The sequence below is a fragment of the Canis lupus genome, chromosome 20, assembly GCF_011100685.1.
Source record: "Canis lupus familiaris isolate Mischka breed German Shepherd chromosome 20, alternate assembly UU_Cfam_GSD_1.0, whole genome shotgun sequence".
NCBI lineage: Eukaryota > Metazoa > Chordata > Mammalia > Carnivora > Canidae > Canis > Canis lupus.
The window spans coordinates 33224314-33243585 of NC_049241.1; the positions used below are offsets into that span (position 1 = coordinate 33224314).

General features: G+C 37.5%; 1 protein-coding gene across 1 annotated transcript in view; it reads left to right on the top strand.

The window, feature by feature from the left end:
* DNAH12 (dynein axonemal heavy chain 12) overlaps positions 1-19272 on the top strand; it is a 202979-nt gene that overhangs the window by 66680 nt on the left and 117027 nt on the right. Inside the window, 9 exon segments of the mRNA XM_038566103.1 lie at positions 3544-3696; positions 3948-4187; positions 4516-4761; positions 5075-5194; positions 8455-8564; positions 11630-11813; positions 11937-12077; positions 15590-15673; positions 16193-16381. Of these exon segments, the coding sequence (XP_038422031.1) occupies positions 3544-3696; positions 3948-4187; positions 4516-4761; positions 5075-5194; positions 8455-8564; positions 11630-11813; positions 11937-12077; positions 15590-15673; positions 16193-16381 (1467 nt within the window).

The following is a 19272-nucleotide window of genomic DNA, read 5'->3' on the forward strand; positions in this document are numbered from 1 at the left end:
TGGGTGTATGTTGGTCGTGTTTTAGAAGGTACTAACTTCCACCACTGTAAAATAAAATGAGGCAGAAAAAACAAAAACAAAAAACAAATACCCATATCTCGTATATCTACCAAAATTAAATTGAATATGTTGAAGGGAATCCAGAAGTGAAAAATATATTTAAGACATGTAATTGTAGAAATATGAAAGTCAAAAAGGAAAAAACTTAAAAATCAAGAGTTGTAAAATACTGTAGTTAAGGTGGGAAAATAGAAAAAATATTGGAAATTTTTAGTCTGATATAAAAACGAGTTGTAATGGAAAAGAAAGAAAGAAAAAGAAAGAAAGAAAGAAGAAAGAAAGAAAGAAAGAAAGAAAGAAAGAAAGAAAGAAAGAAAAAAAAGGACCCTCTAGTTCTATGTACTATTTTCCCTCAGTCCTGGAGGTTTCCAGTGCTGCTTGTTCAGTAAACTTGCTTTTCCCTTGTACTTCCAGCAGTTCTTCTGGGGAGGGGTCTGCTGTGCTGATTCTCAGGTGTCTGTGCCTGAGTGGAGATGCCCGCCCCTTATCAGGTCCTAGGCTTAGTATGAGCTGTTTATCCTATGAGGCCTTTGTTCCTTAGAAGCCCTGCCTTTCCCAGGCAGAGGTGAAACAGAGGGGAAAAAAATGGTGGTGGCCAGATTTCTAGCGCTGGAGTTGAGCTCCCTGCAAGTAACTAAGCAGTCTCTCAGTCCGCACTGGCCTCGATGCTCCTGGGGGCAAGCACCGGTGCACTGATCTGCACAGCTTGTGGGCACCCAGCAGTAAGAGAGTTCTTGCTTTCCTGTGCCCTCCCTGCTTCCGCCTGTCTCAGGGGGAGTGAAGCCTTGCCAGCTTTGTCCACTTGGGCATCTTGGGATCTGGGGCCCTGTGCCGCTGGCCCGTGCTCCTGGGGACCGCCTCTCCTGAAGAGAATGGAGTAAAGCCACCTCCGTCCCTTGCCAGCCTCTAGAGTAAACGCAGCTCCAGAGCCAGCCCGCCAAACCTCCTGGCTTCTCCAAAATGCCCCGAGGGCTGCGGCACTCCAACCCTTTACTGATGTCGGACCGTGGTTTGTGGTGAGCTTTCCCCTGGGCACCCCTCCTCTTATAGTGACTCCAGGAAACTTTTTTGTTTGTTTTGTTTTAAGATTTTTATTTATTTATTCATGAGCGACACACACACACACACACACACACACACACACACACACACACACACACAGGCAGAGACATAGGCAGAGGGAGAAGCAGGCTCCATGCAGGGAGCCTGACGTGGGACTCGACCCGGGGACTCCAGGATTATGCCCTGGGCCGAAGGCAGGCGCGGTAAACCGCTGAGCCATCCAGGGATCCCCGACTCCAGGAATCTTAAGGCTTCACAGTCCCTCCTGAGATTCTGCCTAATTTCCCTGCTAAGCACTTTTTCATCAGGGAAAACTCGGGCTTGGATTTTTAATGTTCCCACTTCTCCAGGGCTGGGCTTTCCTGCCCCGGAGGCTTTTGCTGCTCCATTTTAACCCTGCTAGTCACGGTTCCCCTTACCCACTTTATTCTTTTTTTATTTTATTTTTTCACCTTCCTACCTTGTTAGAAGTGAAAACCCTTCTCTCTGTAGCGTTCCAGCTGTTCTCTAAATCTCAGGTCGAATTCGTAGGTGTTCAGGATGTTTTGAAAGTTGTCTGGTTAAGTTTGTGGGGCCAGATGAGTTGAGGACCTCTACTCTTCTGCCATCTTGCTGATAGGATAAAATGTTTCATCAAACCTTTCTACTTTTTCAGGAAGCTACCAGAGGGCTGGGACCATGTCTGTCTTGTTCTCTAGTCTAGGGGTGAACAAGTACACAGTCCCTAAATATTTATTGTGTAAATGAATCTCAAGCTTCTGTCTCCTCCCTGGGACCTCAGAGAAGTCAGAAGCTGTCAGTACTTGTGGAAGCTCACAGCTTTGAGTTGTAAGATAAGAATCTCATTAACACTTGTATAAAACACTAGATATTGAAAAAATTTCTATTATCCATAATAAAGGGAATCCATTTGCAAGCATTTTCTTGAAATTGTAAAGAAGGGAGAGAACCTGAGGTTTCCAGCAATCAAGTTAATGGGTATTAATAGTATAAAGCATTTAGTATAACCTTAAAATGGTTAAAATATTGATACTGCCTTTATTTAATAAGCCGTTTTAGTAAATGTGAAAATATGATTTATTAATCAAAATTTTTATTTTAATTTTATTAAATTATTTTATAAAAATAGACTTTTTTTAAAGAGCAGTTTTATAGGTTCACAGCAAAATTAAGCAGAGAGTACGGAGAGTTCCCAGGTATGCCTTACTGTACCATATGTACAACTTTGGTCTTAACTCTATTTTTTTCTAAAAGGAGTTAAGTTTCATACTTAACCCTTATACTAGTTTTCTTGAAATAAACTCCACAGTTGGAGTTGACTGTAATTTGTGTGCTTCCAGCCACTGTTCTAGTCCTTTTGGGGACTCAGGAAGAATTCAGAAACTGCTGACTTTGCTCTTAAGCAGCTTTAAAGACTAATTGTGAGGAAAAAAACCCAAATGTACAAAATTAACTTTAATGCAATGTAGAAAGTGATCATATTGATAAGAGAAGTACAGAACAGTGTTGTAGGATGGAGAAAATGGAGAACATACTATGGGTGGAGTGCAATAGCCAGGGTGAATTGTGGACAAAGTTGCATAAGAGGTCCTCTGTTTCTTTTCCAACTGATGGGCCCCCACTTAAAATACTCATTTGCACGGGTTGGCTTTTGGCAGCAAGCCATGGAGATTGCCATTAATGATCTCTACAACTGTCTCCACAACCATCTCTAATCAAACCTTTCTGACCCAGTGTTAATGTCTCAAGGCTAGATTCCTTTTGTTTTTAAAGGCGAATGGAGGGATCCCTGGGTGGCGCAGTGGTTTGGCGCCTGCCTTTGGCCCAGGGCGTGATCCTGGAGACCCGGAATCGAATCCCACGTCGGGCTCCCGGTGCATGGAGCCTGCTTCTCCCTCTGCCTGTGTCTCTGCCTCTCTCTCTCTCTCTCTCTCTGTGACTATCATAAATAAATAAAAAAAAATTAAAAATAAATAAATAAAGGCGAATGGGATATCCATGAGGTATTATAATATAAGGAGATTCTGATACATTTTTATTTTTTGTAGAGCTGCTTTTTCCTTGGGTAGCTAGAAAAATGCATGCTAAAAGTTAACAGAATTATATTACTGCCTCTTTGAAGCTACAAATAAGACTAAATCCAGGGATCCTGGGTGGTGCAGCGGTTTGGCGCCTGCCTTTGGCCCAGGGCGCGATCCTGGGGACCCGGGATTGAGTCCCACATCGGGCTCCCGGTGCATGGAGCCTGCTTCTCCCTCTGCCTGTGTCTCTGCCTCTCTCTCTTTCTCTCTCTGTGACTATCATAAAAAAAAAAAAAAAAAAAAAAAAAGACTAAATCCATTTTGTCAGCAATTGTCTATTATAGGTCCCCCCCCCCCAAGCTAAGCATGAATTTCTTTTCATATGTATTTTTCTTTTCAGATAGGTGCCTTCTATTTAAACCTTGGAGGAGCTCCAGAAGGGCCAGCAGGCACAGGCAAAACTGAAACCACCAAGGACTTGGCTAAAGCTCTTGCTGTCCAATGTGTGGTATTCAACTGTTCAGATGGGCTAGATTACCTAGCAATGGGAAAGGTAAACTTGCATATTAAATGTTGCAAACTTATAGCTAGGTCAACTGGATAAACTGAAGGAAACTCACATTTAAGCATTATTTGAATGTTTATGCATTATTTGAACCTCAGTTTTAGGGGTAAAGATATCATTTTTATATTTGGGGGTTTATTGGGCTTCATTTTTAGGTTTGACTTAAAGGATTAAATATTTGTTTCACAAATGATGCCTCTTTATAAGAAAACTCGACTCCTTTTTTCCCTTGTTTTTAGTTTTTTAAAGGATTGGCTTCTTCCGGTGCTTGGGCTTGCTTTGATGAATTCAACAGGATTGAGTTGGAAGTGTTGTCGGTGGTAGCTCAGCAGATCCTTTGCATCCAGAGAGCCATTCAGCAGAAACTAGAAGCGTTTGTTTTCGAAGGAACAGAACTGAAGCTCAATCCAAACTGTTTTGTAGCTATTACCATGAATCCTGGCTATGCAGGACGCTCTGAACTGCCAGACAATCTGAAGGTAATATTTTGTAAGAGTCAATTTAACCAAACATAGCAGCAGCGCAATCCACTCATAATTTTCTCACATGCGTTTGTAAATCTCCCTTTTACCTTTGCCATTACCTATAAGGTAAAACTCTAAAAACTTTTTTAGGTGTCTAACACATATTAAAATACACAAAACCAATACAGTACTGCTGGCAAAAAAATCACAGAATTAATGAAAAGATGCTGCGTTGGGGGAATAAACTTGAATCTCACCACATTCTGTTGGGATGCTTGTGCTCAGCTCTTGAAGAATGGTTTCCTTGATATAAATAATATATTTCATTCATTATATATTTCAGGTTCTTTTTAGAACAGTAGCTATGATGGTTCCAAACTATGCGCTCATAGCAGAAATCTCCCTCTATTCCTATGGATTTTTGAATGCAAAACCTCTGTCCGTGAAGATAGTGATGACCTACAGGCTTTGCTCAGAGCAGCTCTCGTCACAGTTTCATTATGACTATGGCATGCGAGCAGTAAAAGCAGTTTTAGTGGCCGCTGGAAACCTAAAACTGAAATTTCCCCATGAAAATGAAGATATGCTGGTAAGCATTAAATATATATGTTGTGAAAGCTTCAGTATGAGATTTATTTACTTATTTATTTTAGGAAAGTTGATGAGGAGCTATAAATAGGCAAATAAGAGAATTGTTGGCTTTGAAACTTTTTATGTGTGGTTGAAGTAATAGTTTGCAGGGTTATGTTATTCATTATAATTTATATGCATCCAAGGACCTTTTAGCATTATTTAATATGGGGATTCTACAGAACAATGTGAAAGGAACTTTGACTTCTGGTGGTGGGGAGGGTGAGGAATATGGGCAACTAACTTATGTTGCACTCTTTGGATGATTTTAGCTTCTTCGATCAATTAAAGATGTAAATGAACCAAAGTTTCTATCACATGATATACCCTTATTTAATGGAATAACTAGTGACCTGTTTCCTGGTATTAAACTTCCTGAAGCTGACTATCATGTAAGTAAGCCTGTGAAAATGACTTATTCTGCAAATAAATTTATCTGATGACTCAGTCATTTTAAATGAGTGAAATTATTCTATTGGGAGGATAAACCCCTTTCATTAATGAGAATGAGCAAAGTTTAGTATCTTCTGTCATATGATACAAGATTCAGATTAAAGATAATGCTTTTTCTAAGAGAATGAGTACTTTTGTGATTTATAATACTACAATGTGTACTATGATTCTGTTGTATACTTTTAGCAGGTAAAAAAAGAAAAGTGGCAAAACATTCTGTAGTTAACATAAAAATTTCTCATATTTAAGTAATATGCTGACCATTTTTAAAGGAAACAAACCATGTGCATTTTCAATTTCATCTAAATTATAGATGTTAAAATGTACATATATACATATGTATACACATAGTAAGTGTCTTCTGTTTATAGCTGTTATTTAATGTAAAATCAAGATAAAAAATTTAATTAAGTTTTTAATTTAATTTCAGGATAGTTAACATACACTATTATATTAGTTTCAGATATACAATACAGTGATTCATCAATTCTATATACTACTCCATGCTCATCACGATAAGTGTACTCTTTAATCCCCATCACCTATTTCACCTATCTGTCCACCACTCTGGTAACTAACCATCTGTTTGTTCTTTATAGTTAAGAGTCTGTTTCTTGTTTTTTTTTTTTTTTTTTTCCTCTCTCCTTTTCCCTTTGCTCATTTGTTTTGTTTCTTAAATTCCATGTATGAGTGAAATCATATGGTATCTGTGTTTCTCTGACTGACTTATTTCATTTAGCATTATACTCTCTAGCTCCATCCAGGTCATTGCAAAAGGCAGAATTTCCTTCCTTTTTATGGCTGAATAACATTCCATTGTATATATATATATATATACACCACTTCTTCTTTATTCATCTATCAATGGATTCTTGGGTTGCTTCCATAATTTGGCTATTATAGATAGTGGTGTTATAAACATAGGGGTGCATGTATCCCTTTGAATTAGTGGTTTTGTATTATTTGGGTAAATGCCCAATAGTGAAATTGCTGGATTGTATAGGGTGGTTCTATTTTTTAACTTTTTGAGGAACTGTTTTTCAGAGTAGCTACACCAGTTTGCATTCCCACCAACAGTGCAAGAAGCTTCCTTTTTCTCCACATCTTGCCAAAACTTGTTTCTTGTGTTTTGATTTTAGCCATTTTAACAGATGTGAGGTGGTATCTATTGAGGATTTGACACCAAGGGGATGTTCAACAATTCAATTCTGACACTGACTCCAGGTAGTTAGTGTCAGACTTCACAAGACTTGCCCTCACTTCAGACAGTCTCAAGTCCTGGGCCACCTATGCTTCTTTCTTTATTTTTTTAAATTTTTATTTATTTATGATAGTCACACACACACACACAGAGGCAGAGACATAGGCAGAGGGAGAAGCAGGCTCCATGCACCGGGAGCCCGACGTGGGATTCGATCCCGGGTCTCCAGGATCTCGCCCTGGGCCAAAGGCAGGCGCTAAACCGCTGTGCCACCCAGGGATCCCTGGGCCACCTATGTTTCTGACTGGGTTTTCCACAATTTTCCTGCCCAGCTTTGATAATTCATTAGACTAGCCACAGAACTCAGGAACACGGTTTATGTTTACTGGCTTATTTTTTAAAGATTTTATTTATTTATTCATGAGAGAGAGAGAGAGAGAGAGGCAGAGAGAGAGAGGCAGAGACATAGGCAGAGGAGAGAAGCAGGCTCCACGCAGGGAGCCCATGGCGGGACTTGATCCCTGGACTCCAGAATCATGCCCTGGGCTGAAGGGAGGGGCTAAACTGCTGAGCCACCCAGGGATCCCCAGTTTACTGGTTTATTATAAAGGATGAAATTTGGTGGTAGGGGGAAGTGGCACCTGGCTGGCTCAGTAATGGATTATATGGACTCTTGATCTCAGGGTTGTGAGTTTAAGACCCAAGTTGGGTGTGGATCCTACTTAAAAAAAAAAAAAAAGACACAAAGGATACACTTTGGGAAGAACCAAATGGAATAGATGTGTAGGGTCAGGTAGGTATGGGTGGGTGGCAGTATGCTTCAGGGTGTATGTCATCCTCCCTGCATTTTGAGGAGCTCTCTGAACCTTGTTGTTCAGGTGTTTTTACAGAGTGCAGTCTTCTGTTCTTTTCCTCCCTTCTCATTCCCTCCCACCCCATGCATTCACCAAAGGCTAGTAAGTAGGGCTGAAAATTCCAACCTCCTAATCCCTGGGTCTTTCCTGTGACTGGCCCCATCCCAAGGCTATCTAAGGTACCCACCTAAGTCAACTCATCAACATAAACTTGGGTTTGATTGACAAGGGTTCATTAAGAACAACAAAGACATACTTCTATCACTCAGGAAATTTTAAGGGTTACAGGGGGCTCTATGCTAGAGACTGGGAATAAACCATATGTATTTTTATATTATACCACAGGTAATTATCAAGATGATTCAGAGTATGCTAATATGATTTTTAAAAATCAGAATGAAAACACAAAAATTTTAACATTGTCATAGAATTCTTTTACTCCCATGAATAGAGCAATAAATCCATGGATCCAAAGCTTCCGGTTTGAAAAAAACTACTAGGAGTTAGTGCTGTGAGGTGCGTGGCCAAGTGGCTCAGTGTACATACAGATAAACGAAGGGGAGTCAGCGCCATAGAAAAAAACTGCTATGTCATATTGCTTTTTAATATGTTCAATATTCCTTTTTTTTTTTTTTTTCTTTACTGACTCCTTTTGGGTTTCAGATAGCGTTTGTTACTCCATTAATCTTCTCTTTTGGAATTTTAGCACCTCAGTGTCACTCCACAGGTTAAAATATACACCCTTGACTTATTACAATTTACCTTAAGTTTGAATTTTATCATTTTGGAAACAACATAAATCTAAATCCTGGAGACCCGGGATCGAGTCCCACATCGGGCTCCCTGCATGGAGCCTGCTTCTCCCTCTGCCTGTGTCTCTGCCTCTCTCTCTCTGTGTCTTTCATGAATAAATGGATAAAATCTTTAAAAATAAATAAATAAATACATAAATAAATAAAGTAATTGAATTCTTTTTGTTTTTCCTTTAGTTAAAAAAATTAAGCTTTTAAGAAAAACTTTATCAAGTATTTTATCAGTATATGAAGATGCAATTTTTATTTTCAAAATGTAAAGTCTATGATATGTATGAAGTGATTTATAATACCATTTTATAAAAATGCATTCCATTTTTCTTTTATTTTAGGAATTTTTAGAATGTGCTCATGAAGCCTGCAAAGTACATAATGTTCAGCCAGTTAAATTTTTTCTTGAAAAAATGATTCAAACATATGAAATGATGATTGTGAGACATGGGTAAGATTATAGATTATCATTGTCTGCCTTTGCTAGATGCTTTTTTCAAGTCAAACTATTAAAACAAAATTTGTGAACCAAAGGATTCAATAAATTTTGTATGCTAGGTAGGCTAGAGAACGACAAGCTCCATCCCCTAATTTCCATTCTAGTAACTTAAAACAAAGGTTTATTTCTCTCTCATGCTACCCATCCAACAAGGACTGGTAAGGCGTGCTCATTCAGTGATGTAGCACTAGCGACGAGCACAGTTTGCCCTTTTGGTCATCAGATTCGTTATTTGTTCTCCTTCATGCACAAACCCTTCTTTCCCAGGAAGACAACTTAAAAGTTCTAGTCAATCAACAAACTATACTTAAGGTTCAGGATCTCTAGGTGATATATGTTAGTTTCTGCATCAGATTTGGCAGTTGTTCCTCTTAATCGAAAGACCTACAGACTAGAAAAACAAGTTATCTGCCCTCCACACACCTAGTTTTAATTATAATAGTGGGCTTACTAGAACAGGCTATTGGAGCAAGCATTACTATCCAGAAATTGAAGAACTGGAGACACAGCCAACACTGATTGGTAGCAATTCTGAAACCCACTTGGGGAACCCCAGTTCCAGCAATAAATTGACTGTTAAACTGATAGTTTAAACCTCAGGACCTCTCACTTGTAGGGACCTTTCCAAGGAGTCATCATCATTTGATATACATAATTTATTAGATAAGGGTATCATTAAAGAGGCTATGGACATTCTGTATCCATAGTAATATATATAATTTTTTCCTACTCCACTGACTGTAGAAACTTTAAACCCCATAAAACTTGGATCCACTTCTGCATGATTTTGCAGGGGCTTTCTAGTTAACTATTTTCCATGGATACTGGTTCAACTTTCTTGAGAGGTCTATCCATCTTCATTTCCTTCCCTGTCACATGTGAGGTGGATAATAGAGAATTTGTTCCTGGGAGCTGAGAACTGTCTTCAGCCTGCTTCCTGCCTATAGAAAGTTGGGGTCTCAAAGGTCATGATTTTTTTTTAAAGGCAGGATTTTAAACAACACAAAACTTACTATGATATGAATTTTCAAACATATACAAAAATAGAGAAACTAGTAAAATCAACCCTCATGCATCCAATATGCAAGGATCATTTTTGTAAAATTTTTCTTATTTATTTAAGAGAAAAAGCACGAGTGAGAGAAAGGAGCAGAGGGAGAGGGAAAAGCAGAATCCCCGCTGAGCAGGGAGCCCAATGTGGGGCTCGATCCCAGGACCCTGGGATCAGAACCTTAGACGAAGGCAGATGCTTAACCAATTGAGCCACCCAGGTTCCCCTGCAAGGATCATTTTTAAGTCTCGAACATACACATGTGTTTTAGCCTAGGCTCATAGTTTGTCAGTAAACTCCCTCAAAAACTTGGTAAGCTTCTTATTTGTTTGATTCCAAGCAGCTCTATATGCCGGTAGACGAGCATACTCCTTATAAAGTCATACCTTTATAAATTTCCTTGCAGTATCCTTGAGCCTGTCAAACTTAATTGAGAAGGCCACAAGCTTAATCTATTTTACCTCCTGAAATGATTTTATCCTCCTGAAATGATTACTGGGAACCATATTAACCTTTCATAGATTTTAATAGTGATACAATGGCCCTACCCCTTAATATTATCCTTGGTGCCAGGCTGAGTAGATATTTGTTTTTTGAAGGTTTTCTCAGTTTATCTTTTACTAACTGGGGATGAGAATAAGTTGGTTGTAGATTCCTGAATTTCTGGACTTCCTCTATTCTCTTTTATTCCAACTTGCAAACTGGCCTTTTCTCTCCCCGCCACCCCCCCCCCCCCCCCGGGCTTGTTTCTTTCCAATAGTTCTTTGTTAAATGTAGCCATCAGCTGGAATTATATAATAATGATATTCTATTTATTATCCTTTTTCCTAAAATGAAAATTTCATTAGATATATTATCTGTTTCCCAAGTTATCTTACGAACAAATTTACCAAGTGTTTTATCATTGTATAACATTAATTGCTGATCTTTTATCTCTAATAACAGTTAATTTGCCATCCACAACCTGGTCTCTAAGCCAATGCCACATATTTCTTTTTATTTTTTAAGTTTTTAAAAAGATTTTATTTATTTATTTGAGGAAGAGAGAGTGAGAGAGAAGGAATAGAGGGAGGGGCAAAAGGAGAAGCAAACCCACCACTGACCGGGAAGCCCAACATGGGCCTCAATCCTGGGATGCCAGGATCATGACCTGAGCCAAAGGCAGATGCTTAACCAACTGAGCCATCCAGGCTCCCCTTAAGTCTTTTTTATTATGGGTATAATACTTTGCCCTTCTAGGAACCAGTTTCTGTCAGTAAGGATGGGCTTAGGTTATTCTTTAGAAATGATCAGTCACTAAGACCCAAATCTTAGTGACTTAAAAAAACAAATGCTTATTTCTCATTCATACTGTGTCCATTTTAGGTTAACAGGAAAGATCTACTCATCATAATTACTCAGGGTTCCAGGCTGTTGGAGCAGCCAAAATCTTAATATTATGGGTCACTGCTGTGCTGGAGGGAGAAGCTCTGTAAGAAGAGAGCTCTGAAAGCTCCATCACTGGCAGTGATCTGTCCCCTGTTAGGAAGTAACACCCTCTTATTGCTCATTAGTCACAATTTCCAAAAGAGGGCAAGGAATTTTACTGTGTGATGGGAGAGGGGAGATTCAGAAGTATTGGCGAAGAGCACTAACAATTACTATAGCAAATAAATTGAGGAAGGGGAACCTTTTTTACTCCTCTCCTTAGGAGGCTGCGAGACATTTTTTTTCAATCTTAAGAGTGTACAGTTACATTTTCATTTTTATTTGGAGATTTTTTTATTATATTCTCTTTTGTAGATAGTGGTATTAATTAGTGAATTTTAGAGATTAACCAGTTCAGAAGTTAAATGTATTCTCAAGTCTGAGAAAAATTCATAGAACTTCAAAAATTATAAATACTAGTATTTTATACACCAGTATACAGGCAAATAATTTACCATTATTTTTTAGAATCTTCTTATATTATTCTTTTCCTTAATAGTTTCATGTTAGTAGGAGAGCCTTTCTCTGGTAAGACAAAAGTTCTACATGTGCTGGCTGATACCCTAACTCTTATGAATGAACGTGGCTATGGAGAGGAAGAAAAGGTCATTTATAGGACTGTAAACCCCAAATCCATTACTATGGGCCAACTTTTTGGACAATTTGATCCAGTGTCTCATGAGGTAATTTATAGTATAAATATTCTCTTATTGACAATGCACATTAAACCAAGAAATTTGAGATATTCTTAATATGATCACTTTATAGTTTTATAAAGGAAGCTTTCCAACTCTTTTTTTCCCTAGTGGACTGATGGTATTGTGGCCAATGCTTTTAGGGAATTTGCCTTATCAGAAACACCGGACCGGAAATGGGTTGTATTTGATGGTCCCATTGACACTTTGTGGATAGAGAGCATGAACACAGTATTGGATGATAATAAAAAGGTAACTCATAATGATTAAAAGCAAAACTGAAGCACGATATGAATATACCAAACACTACTGAACTATATAAACTTAGAAAAAAGTTAATATGGTAGATTTAATGTAAAATGGGTTTTTTTGGGGGGCCACGGTTTTAAAAAAAAGCAAAATAGATGCAGACATGCTTAAGCAATATTATGTATTCAACAGTTGATTGACTAGGATTATATATTTACAGTAAAGGATGCAGCAAGCTTAATAAGTTTATAAATTATCTTTTCAATGAAAACTATACTGTAGTAAATCCTTTGCTTAATTTATTTTTGTAGAATAAAAGTGTATTAAAACCATTGTGTTAGCAGGAGGGCATAATAATGTAATAGACGTTAAGTTGTGAAGTGTTTCTAGTTTTAGGGTTTCTTACAGAACTTCGATATTTTAGGAGGAAATAAAAAGGGTTCATTCCTTTTTGAAACCATTGAATACATACAAGCACTGTGAGATACACAGAAGAACTAGAAAATGGAAATCCTCTCAGTATTGTTTGTAATTGAGAGATAACATATAAACTGTACTGTGTGACTAAGTTTAGGTTCTGCCCTTTTTAAAACCTATATGTGCCTTCACATAACCATCATTTAAATAAAAATGAATAAAATTTCTTGCACTTACATGGCTCACTCATGTTCTTTCTGAATCAGTACACTTTCCCGCAGGGGCAATCACTACTCTGACTTCTACTGTGATAAATTAATTTGCTGGTTATTGAATTTCATGAATATGGAATCATACTCCTTAGTGTTTTCCTTCTTGTGGTCAGCATGGTTTCTGTGATATTCATGTTGTTGTAGTTCCATTTTATTTATTCTTTTTATGTCTGTATTAGTAACTTATATGAATATATCATAATTTATTTTCATACTTACATGAAATAACTACACTACTAAATAAGCAAATTAATTAGCATTCAAACAAATATGCCAGCATGTTGTCATGGGTAGTTGATCATTTATTCATATTCCTTTTTTCTGTTATATTCACTGAGCTAAGAAGTAGTATTGATTCATAAGAGAAAGGCTAATAAGGGTCTGGTTCAGAGCCAGGTAGGAGGATTGTCTCATATTGGATGAAAGGGAAGCAGGAATGGATAGGTCTAGATACAAGTAAACATGGATTTGATGTGGAAATTTGAAGGCAAATCCTTTTGATTGATTGATTGATTGATTATTTATTTATTTAGTGAACTGGTAGACCCTGGTTCTTTGCATTGGAGGACAAAAGGAGATTTAAGTTACCTATTATGGAAAATGAGGAAGAGAGCTGCCTATGAAAGCAGAGAAGCATATCTGAGGATTAGTCATAGTGCCAAGGTCCACCTTTGTGAGATTTTCCCTACCAGTCTAAGCAGCTTGGATGTGAGTATAGACGATGTTGCCAGGCTGGAAGTACAGAAGGACTTTAAAGATATTGATATGAGAGTACTGAAAGTGCTAGATGGTAGAATGGAAGCTGCTTAATAATGAGGGAAATGAAAACAGCAGAGATATGAAAATGAAGAACAAGTGTAGTAGGAGTCAGTGGGTAAGAGCACTGGATGAATAGGAGGCTTCAGGCAGAGACTGGCATGCTTGAATTTAGTATTTCAGAATTGTGTAGTGTTCCAGGAGAGATGGTCCCAAGGTATATAAAGTGGATGACTAGAATGCCTTAGAAAAGTAAATGAAGACAAGATAATCAAAGAACTAAGGGGCTGCCATGTTGTGATGCTCTTCCTCATGGACACTGGGTCAGGCCGGAGTTATAGTAGAGAGGAAGAAACTGAATCAAGTATCAACGATGGCGTTGCTTGGGTGCTGGTAAGTGAGAAGAGCAAGCATGTTTGTCAAAGAAGCAAGGGGTAGAGAGGGTGGAGTAGAGTATTTGGGAAACATGATGGGGGAGTAAGGAGAAAACTGATTCCACATCTCAAATTTGAAGCAAATAGGACGATGTTTGCTGAAATAATCTGGTAGAAAATGAAAAGTATTCTAGACCAGCACTGTCCAATAGAACTTTCTGCAATGATAGAAATATTTGCATTGTCTAAGAAGGTAGCTACTAGTCATGTGTAGCTGGCTACTGAGCATTTGAAATATGGCTTAGTACAGGGTTCCTTGGCTGGCTCAGTCAGTAGAGCATGTGACTCTTGATCTCTTGAGCATGTGAGGTCAGGCCTCATGCTGGGTGTAGAGATTACTTAAAATCTTTTGAAAAACAGGGCTTGGTGCAATTGAAGAACTGACTTTTAATTTTAACTACTTAAGATTAAATTGTTTAAATAGTTAAATTAATTAGATTTAGTTAGTTAAAATTAAATATAAATAGCCACATATGACTGCTGGCTAGCACACTGGACAATCAAGCTCTAGACCATTCATTTTTTTTACAGATAAGAAACAAGTCCAGGAATGCTAAATACTGCCTGGTTGCCATATAACTAGATAGGGGCAAAGCTGGGGCTACAGTGATGGTTGTAGAGAAGAAACTGAAAAATAAATGAAGAGGAAGACTTACTAATGAAATTAACTTGGAATATCAATAGTATTAATTATTAAAATTATTGAAAGCAAATGATAATTCCAAAGATAGAAGCCAAGGAGATTAAGAAGCCAAAATGACTTTAATAATAAAGGATAAGAAAGAAATTTGGCACAAGGGAAGCAGTTGATAAATTTAGGTGTTTTCATATTTGATTGAAGAGGAATATTTTAGATTGAAAGCAATCAAGAGGGCATAGCAAATATAATGCATAGGCCTTGATTGACTTGTTTTGAAGAATCAGTTGAAAAGACATTTCTAATACAACTGAGGAAATTTGAGTACTGGCTGAGAATTACATGATACTAAGGAGTTTTTGGTTGTGTTAAGCTGTGATAATGTCATTGAGGTTATATAGAATACTCCTTACTTTTAAGGGATGAATATTGACCTATTTGGACGTGAAATGCCATGGTATGCATAATGCATAATACCATATGCATGGTATCCTGCCATGGTATGCATAATGTTCTTTAAAATACTGTTTTAAAAAATGAAGCAAATGTGGCAAAATGTTGACATTGGTTAAATCCAAGAGATGGGTACCTGAATGTCCATGCTATTATCTATTTTCAACTTCTCTCTTTCATATTAATAAAGAGGTCTTCTGATAACTTTATAAAGTCAGAAGTATTTCATGTGATTTTATTAATAGAACTGAAATTTGTCTAGGATTTTTGCAGTATGTCATGTATTTCTCCTCCTGCTTAACTTGATGGGGGAGAAATTATCCCTATTTATAGATGAAGAGACTGGGTCTCAGAGATATTATGTATTTGCTTACCTAGTAAGTAATTGACAGAGCTAGACCTTGAATTACAATTTTCTGGCTTCTGTTTTAATATTTCCTACATTATATCACAGCAGGATATATATTATCTTATACATAGAATACATTTTTACCTGAGAAGTTTGCTTTTTAAAAAAATAAACATATGAAAAATAATTGCCTTTAGCTTTGCCTTATGAGTGGAGAAATCATTCAGATGTCCCCTCAAATGAGTCTCATCTTTGAAGCAATGGACCTTTCCCAGGCCTCAGTAAGTTGATATTTTAATATAACAATAGTTTTTGTATTCATTTGGTCAGTAGGTATTTTTTATTATGTGTCAGAAGACAAGTCAGGCAGCAGGATAAGATGAATAAGACCCAGTGTATTTAGGGAGGATAAGAAGCTTATAAATAGTCCCACTGTACTGCTATGTGTGAGTACTTTAAGAATATGGAGGGAGTGAGTGCCCAAGAGGGGAATGGGTAGAGGAGGACTATGGAAAATGTTTGAGTGTTTTATCTGGTTTTGAGGGTTAATACTTCTCTAGGGAGATTAGCTGGGCCTGGGCATTCCAAATCATGACAAGATGATATGCAAAGACCTGGAGCCATGACATGTCTGGGGATCTATGATAGCAAACATTTCATCTAATGTATTTGAAGCTGTAGAGGAAGACAGGAGCTTCATCATGAAAGGCCTTATATGTCATTCAAAGAAGTAGTTAATAACTGCCAGGTGCCACTGGCATAAGGACAACTTTGAAAAATAAAATGTCTTTTTTCTCTAGCCAGCCACTGTAAGCCGCTGTGGCATGATTTATTTGGAACCCTCGCAGTTAGGATGGGAACCACTTGTATCCTCGTGGTTGAATTCCCTGAGAGAACCTCTTCAGGAACCAGATCATCAGGCTCTTCTGAGAGGACTTGTTGACTGGTTAATAGAGCCCACTTTACAGCTTCGTAGGAAAAACTGCAAGGTAACACTGTAATTCTCTTATCTGTTCAAGTTTTTTTTAGTTTCCATTCAACTTGACCTAAGTCTAAAGTCACAGTAGTAGGATAAACAACTAAAATCAGTTTCTTCTTAGACATTTGGTATTCACTTTTTAAAATGGGATGTTCATTGTGACAATCAGTAGTTCACATGCACTTGTAAGAAATAATCAGTGCCATGCACACTTCACCCAGTTTCCCCCAGTGGTAACATTTTGCAAGGCTACATTGTATCACAACAAGGATATTGACATTAATACTATCTACTGATCTTATTCAGATTTCAATGGTTATATTTGTACTCAGGTGTGTGTGTCTCTCTCAGGGTTTCATTTAAAAATTTTTAATAATTTATAGAGCAGCCCAGGTGGCTCAGTGGTTTGGTGCCGCCTTTGGCCCAGGGAGTGATCCTTGGAGACCCGGGATGAAGTCCCACGTCGGGATCCCTGCATGGAGCCTGCTTCTCCCTCTGCCTGTGTCTCTGCCTCTCTCTCTCTGTGTCTCTCATGAATAAATAAATAAAAATCTTTCAAAATTTTTAAAAATAATTTATAATTTTAAATCTAAGCGCAACTTTGCACCCTTTGCCCAATGTATCCCCATTACCCCACTTCCCAAGGCCCAGTGACCACCATTTTACTCTGGTTCTATACATTCAACTTTCAGATTCTGCATATAAGTGACATGCAATTTTTTCCTTTCTGTGTCTGACTTTCCACTTATCATAATATCTTAAAGTTCATCCATGTTGTTGCAAGTAGCAGGATTTCTCTTTTAAGTCTGAATAATATTCCATTATAGGTATATATATATTATATTTCTTTTTTTAAAAAAGATTTTATTTATTCAGTAGAGTAAGAGAGAGAGAGAGAGAGAGAGAGAGAGATAATGAGAGAGAGAGAGAGAGAGAGAGAGAGAGGCAGAGACACAGGCAGAGGGACAAGCAGGCTCCATGCAGGGAGCCTGACGTGGGACTTGATCCCGGGACTCCAGGATCACACCCTGGGTTGAAGGTGACGCTAAACCGCTGAGCCACCACGGTTGCCCTATATGATATTTCTTTATCCATTTTTCCATCAATAAACAATTTGTGTCCATATCTTGGTTATTGGGAATAATTCTGTAATGAACATGGGAGTTCCATTGCACATGGGAGTGCAATGAACATATATCTTTGAGGTATTGATTTCATGTCTTAAAAAGGGATTGCTGGATCACATAGTAGTTCTATTATTACTTTTTTGAAGATACTCCATACTGTTTTCCACAGTGGCTGTACCAATTTATATTCACACCAACAGTGCACAAGGGTTCTCTCTTTTCCACATCCTCACCAAGACTTATCACCTCATCTTTATAGTCCATCCTAACAGGTGTGAGGTGATATCTGGTTTTGATTTGCATTTCTCTGGTGATTAGTGATGTTGAGTGCCTTCCTATATACCTATTAGCCATTTGTATATCTTCTTTAGAAAAAGTGTCTGTTCAGGTCCTTTGCCCATTTTTAAATTGGAATGTTTGTTTTTTTTGCTATTACACTGTGTTAGTTTCTTATAAATTTGAATGCTAACACCTTATCGGATACATGGTTTGCACGTATTTTCCCTAAATTTATAGGTTGCCTCATGACCCATAAGATCATGACTTGAGCAGAAACCAAGAGTTGGATGCTCAATGGATTGAACCACCCAGGCATGCCCCTTCCCGCATTGTGTATTCTTGTTGCCCTAAAGGAAGATCAGTTGACTTTATGTTTGGGTTTATTTTGGATTTTCTATTCAGTTCCATTGGTTTATATGTCTGTTTTTATGCCAGCATCACACTGTTTTGATTACTTGATTACTGGAGCTTTGTAATATAATTTGAAATCAGGATGTGTGATATTTTCAGCTCTGTTCTTTCTTAAGATTATTTTGGTTATTTGGAATCTTTTGTAGTTCCACACAAATTTTTAGAATTTTAAATTTTTGCCAAAAATGCTATTGTAATTTTGGTAGGGATTGCTTTGAATCTGTAGATCACTTTAGGTATTATGGACATTTTAACAATGCTAATTTTTCCAATCCATGAGCACAGAATGTTTTCCCATTTATTTGGGTCTTCTTCAATTTCTTTCATTAATATTTTACAGTTTTCAATGTACAGATCTTTCACGTTCCTGGTTAAATTTATTCCTAAGTATTTTATTCTTTTTGATGCTATAATAAATGGGATTGTTTTCTTGATTTACTTTTCAGATAGATCATTGTTGGTGTAAACAAATGCAATTGACTTTTGTATGTTGGTTTTGTATCTTGTAACTTTACTGAATTTGTTCTAAAAGGTTTTTTGTTTTTTGTTTTTGTTTTTTTTTTTTTTTTTTGCATGGAGTCTTTAGGGTTTTCTACATATAGGATCATGTTATCTAGAGTTAGAAATCATTTTGCTTCTTTTCTGATTTGGATGCCTTTTATTTCTTGTCTGATTGCTTTAGTTAGTACTTCTTGTTGAAAAGGATTGGTGAGAGTGTGCATTCTTGCCTCATACCAAATCTTAGAGGAAGAGCTTTCAGTTTTACCCCAGGGATTATGATTTTAGTTGTGGGCTTTTCATAAATGTCCTCTATCTTATTGCAGAGATTTCCCTTTATTTTGTGGAGAGTTTTTAATCACAAATGGAGGTTGAACTTTGTCAAATACTTTTTCTTTTTTCTTTTCTTTTCTTTTCTTTTCTTTTCTTTTCTTTTTTTAGCAGTTTTTTTAAAATTTATTTTTTATTGGTGTTCAATTTGCCAACATATACAATAACACCCAGTGTTCATTCCCTCAAGTGCCCCCCTCAGTGCCTGTCACCCAGTCACCCCCACCCCCGCCCCCTCCCCTCCTACCACTCTGTT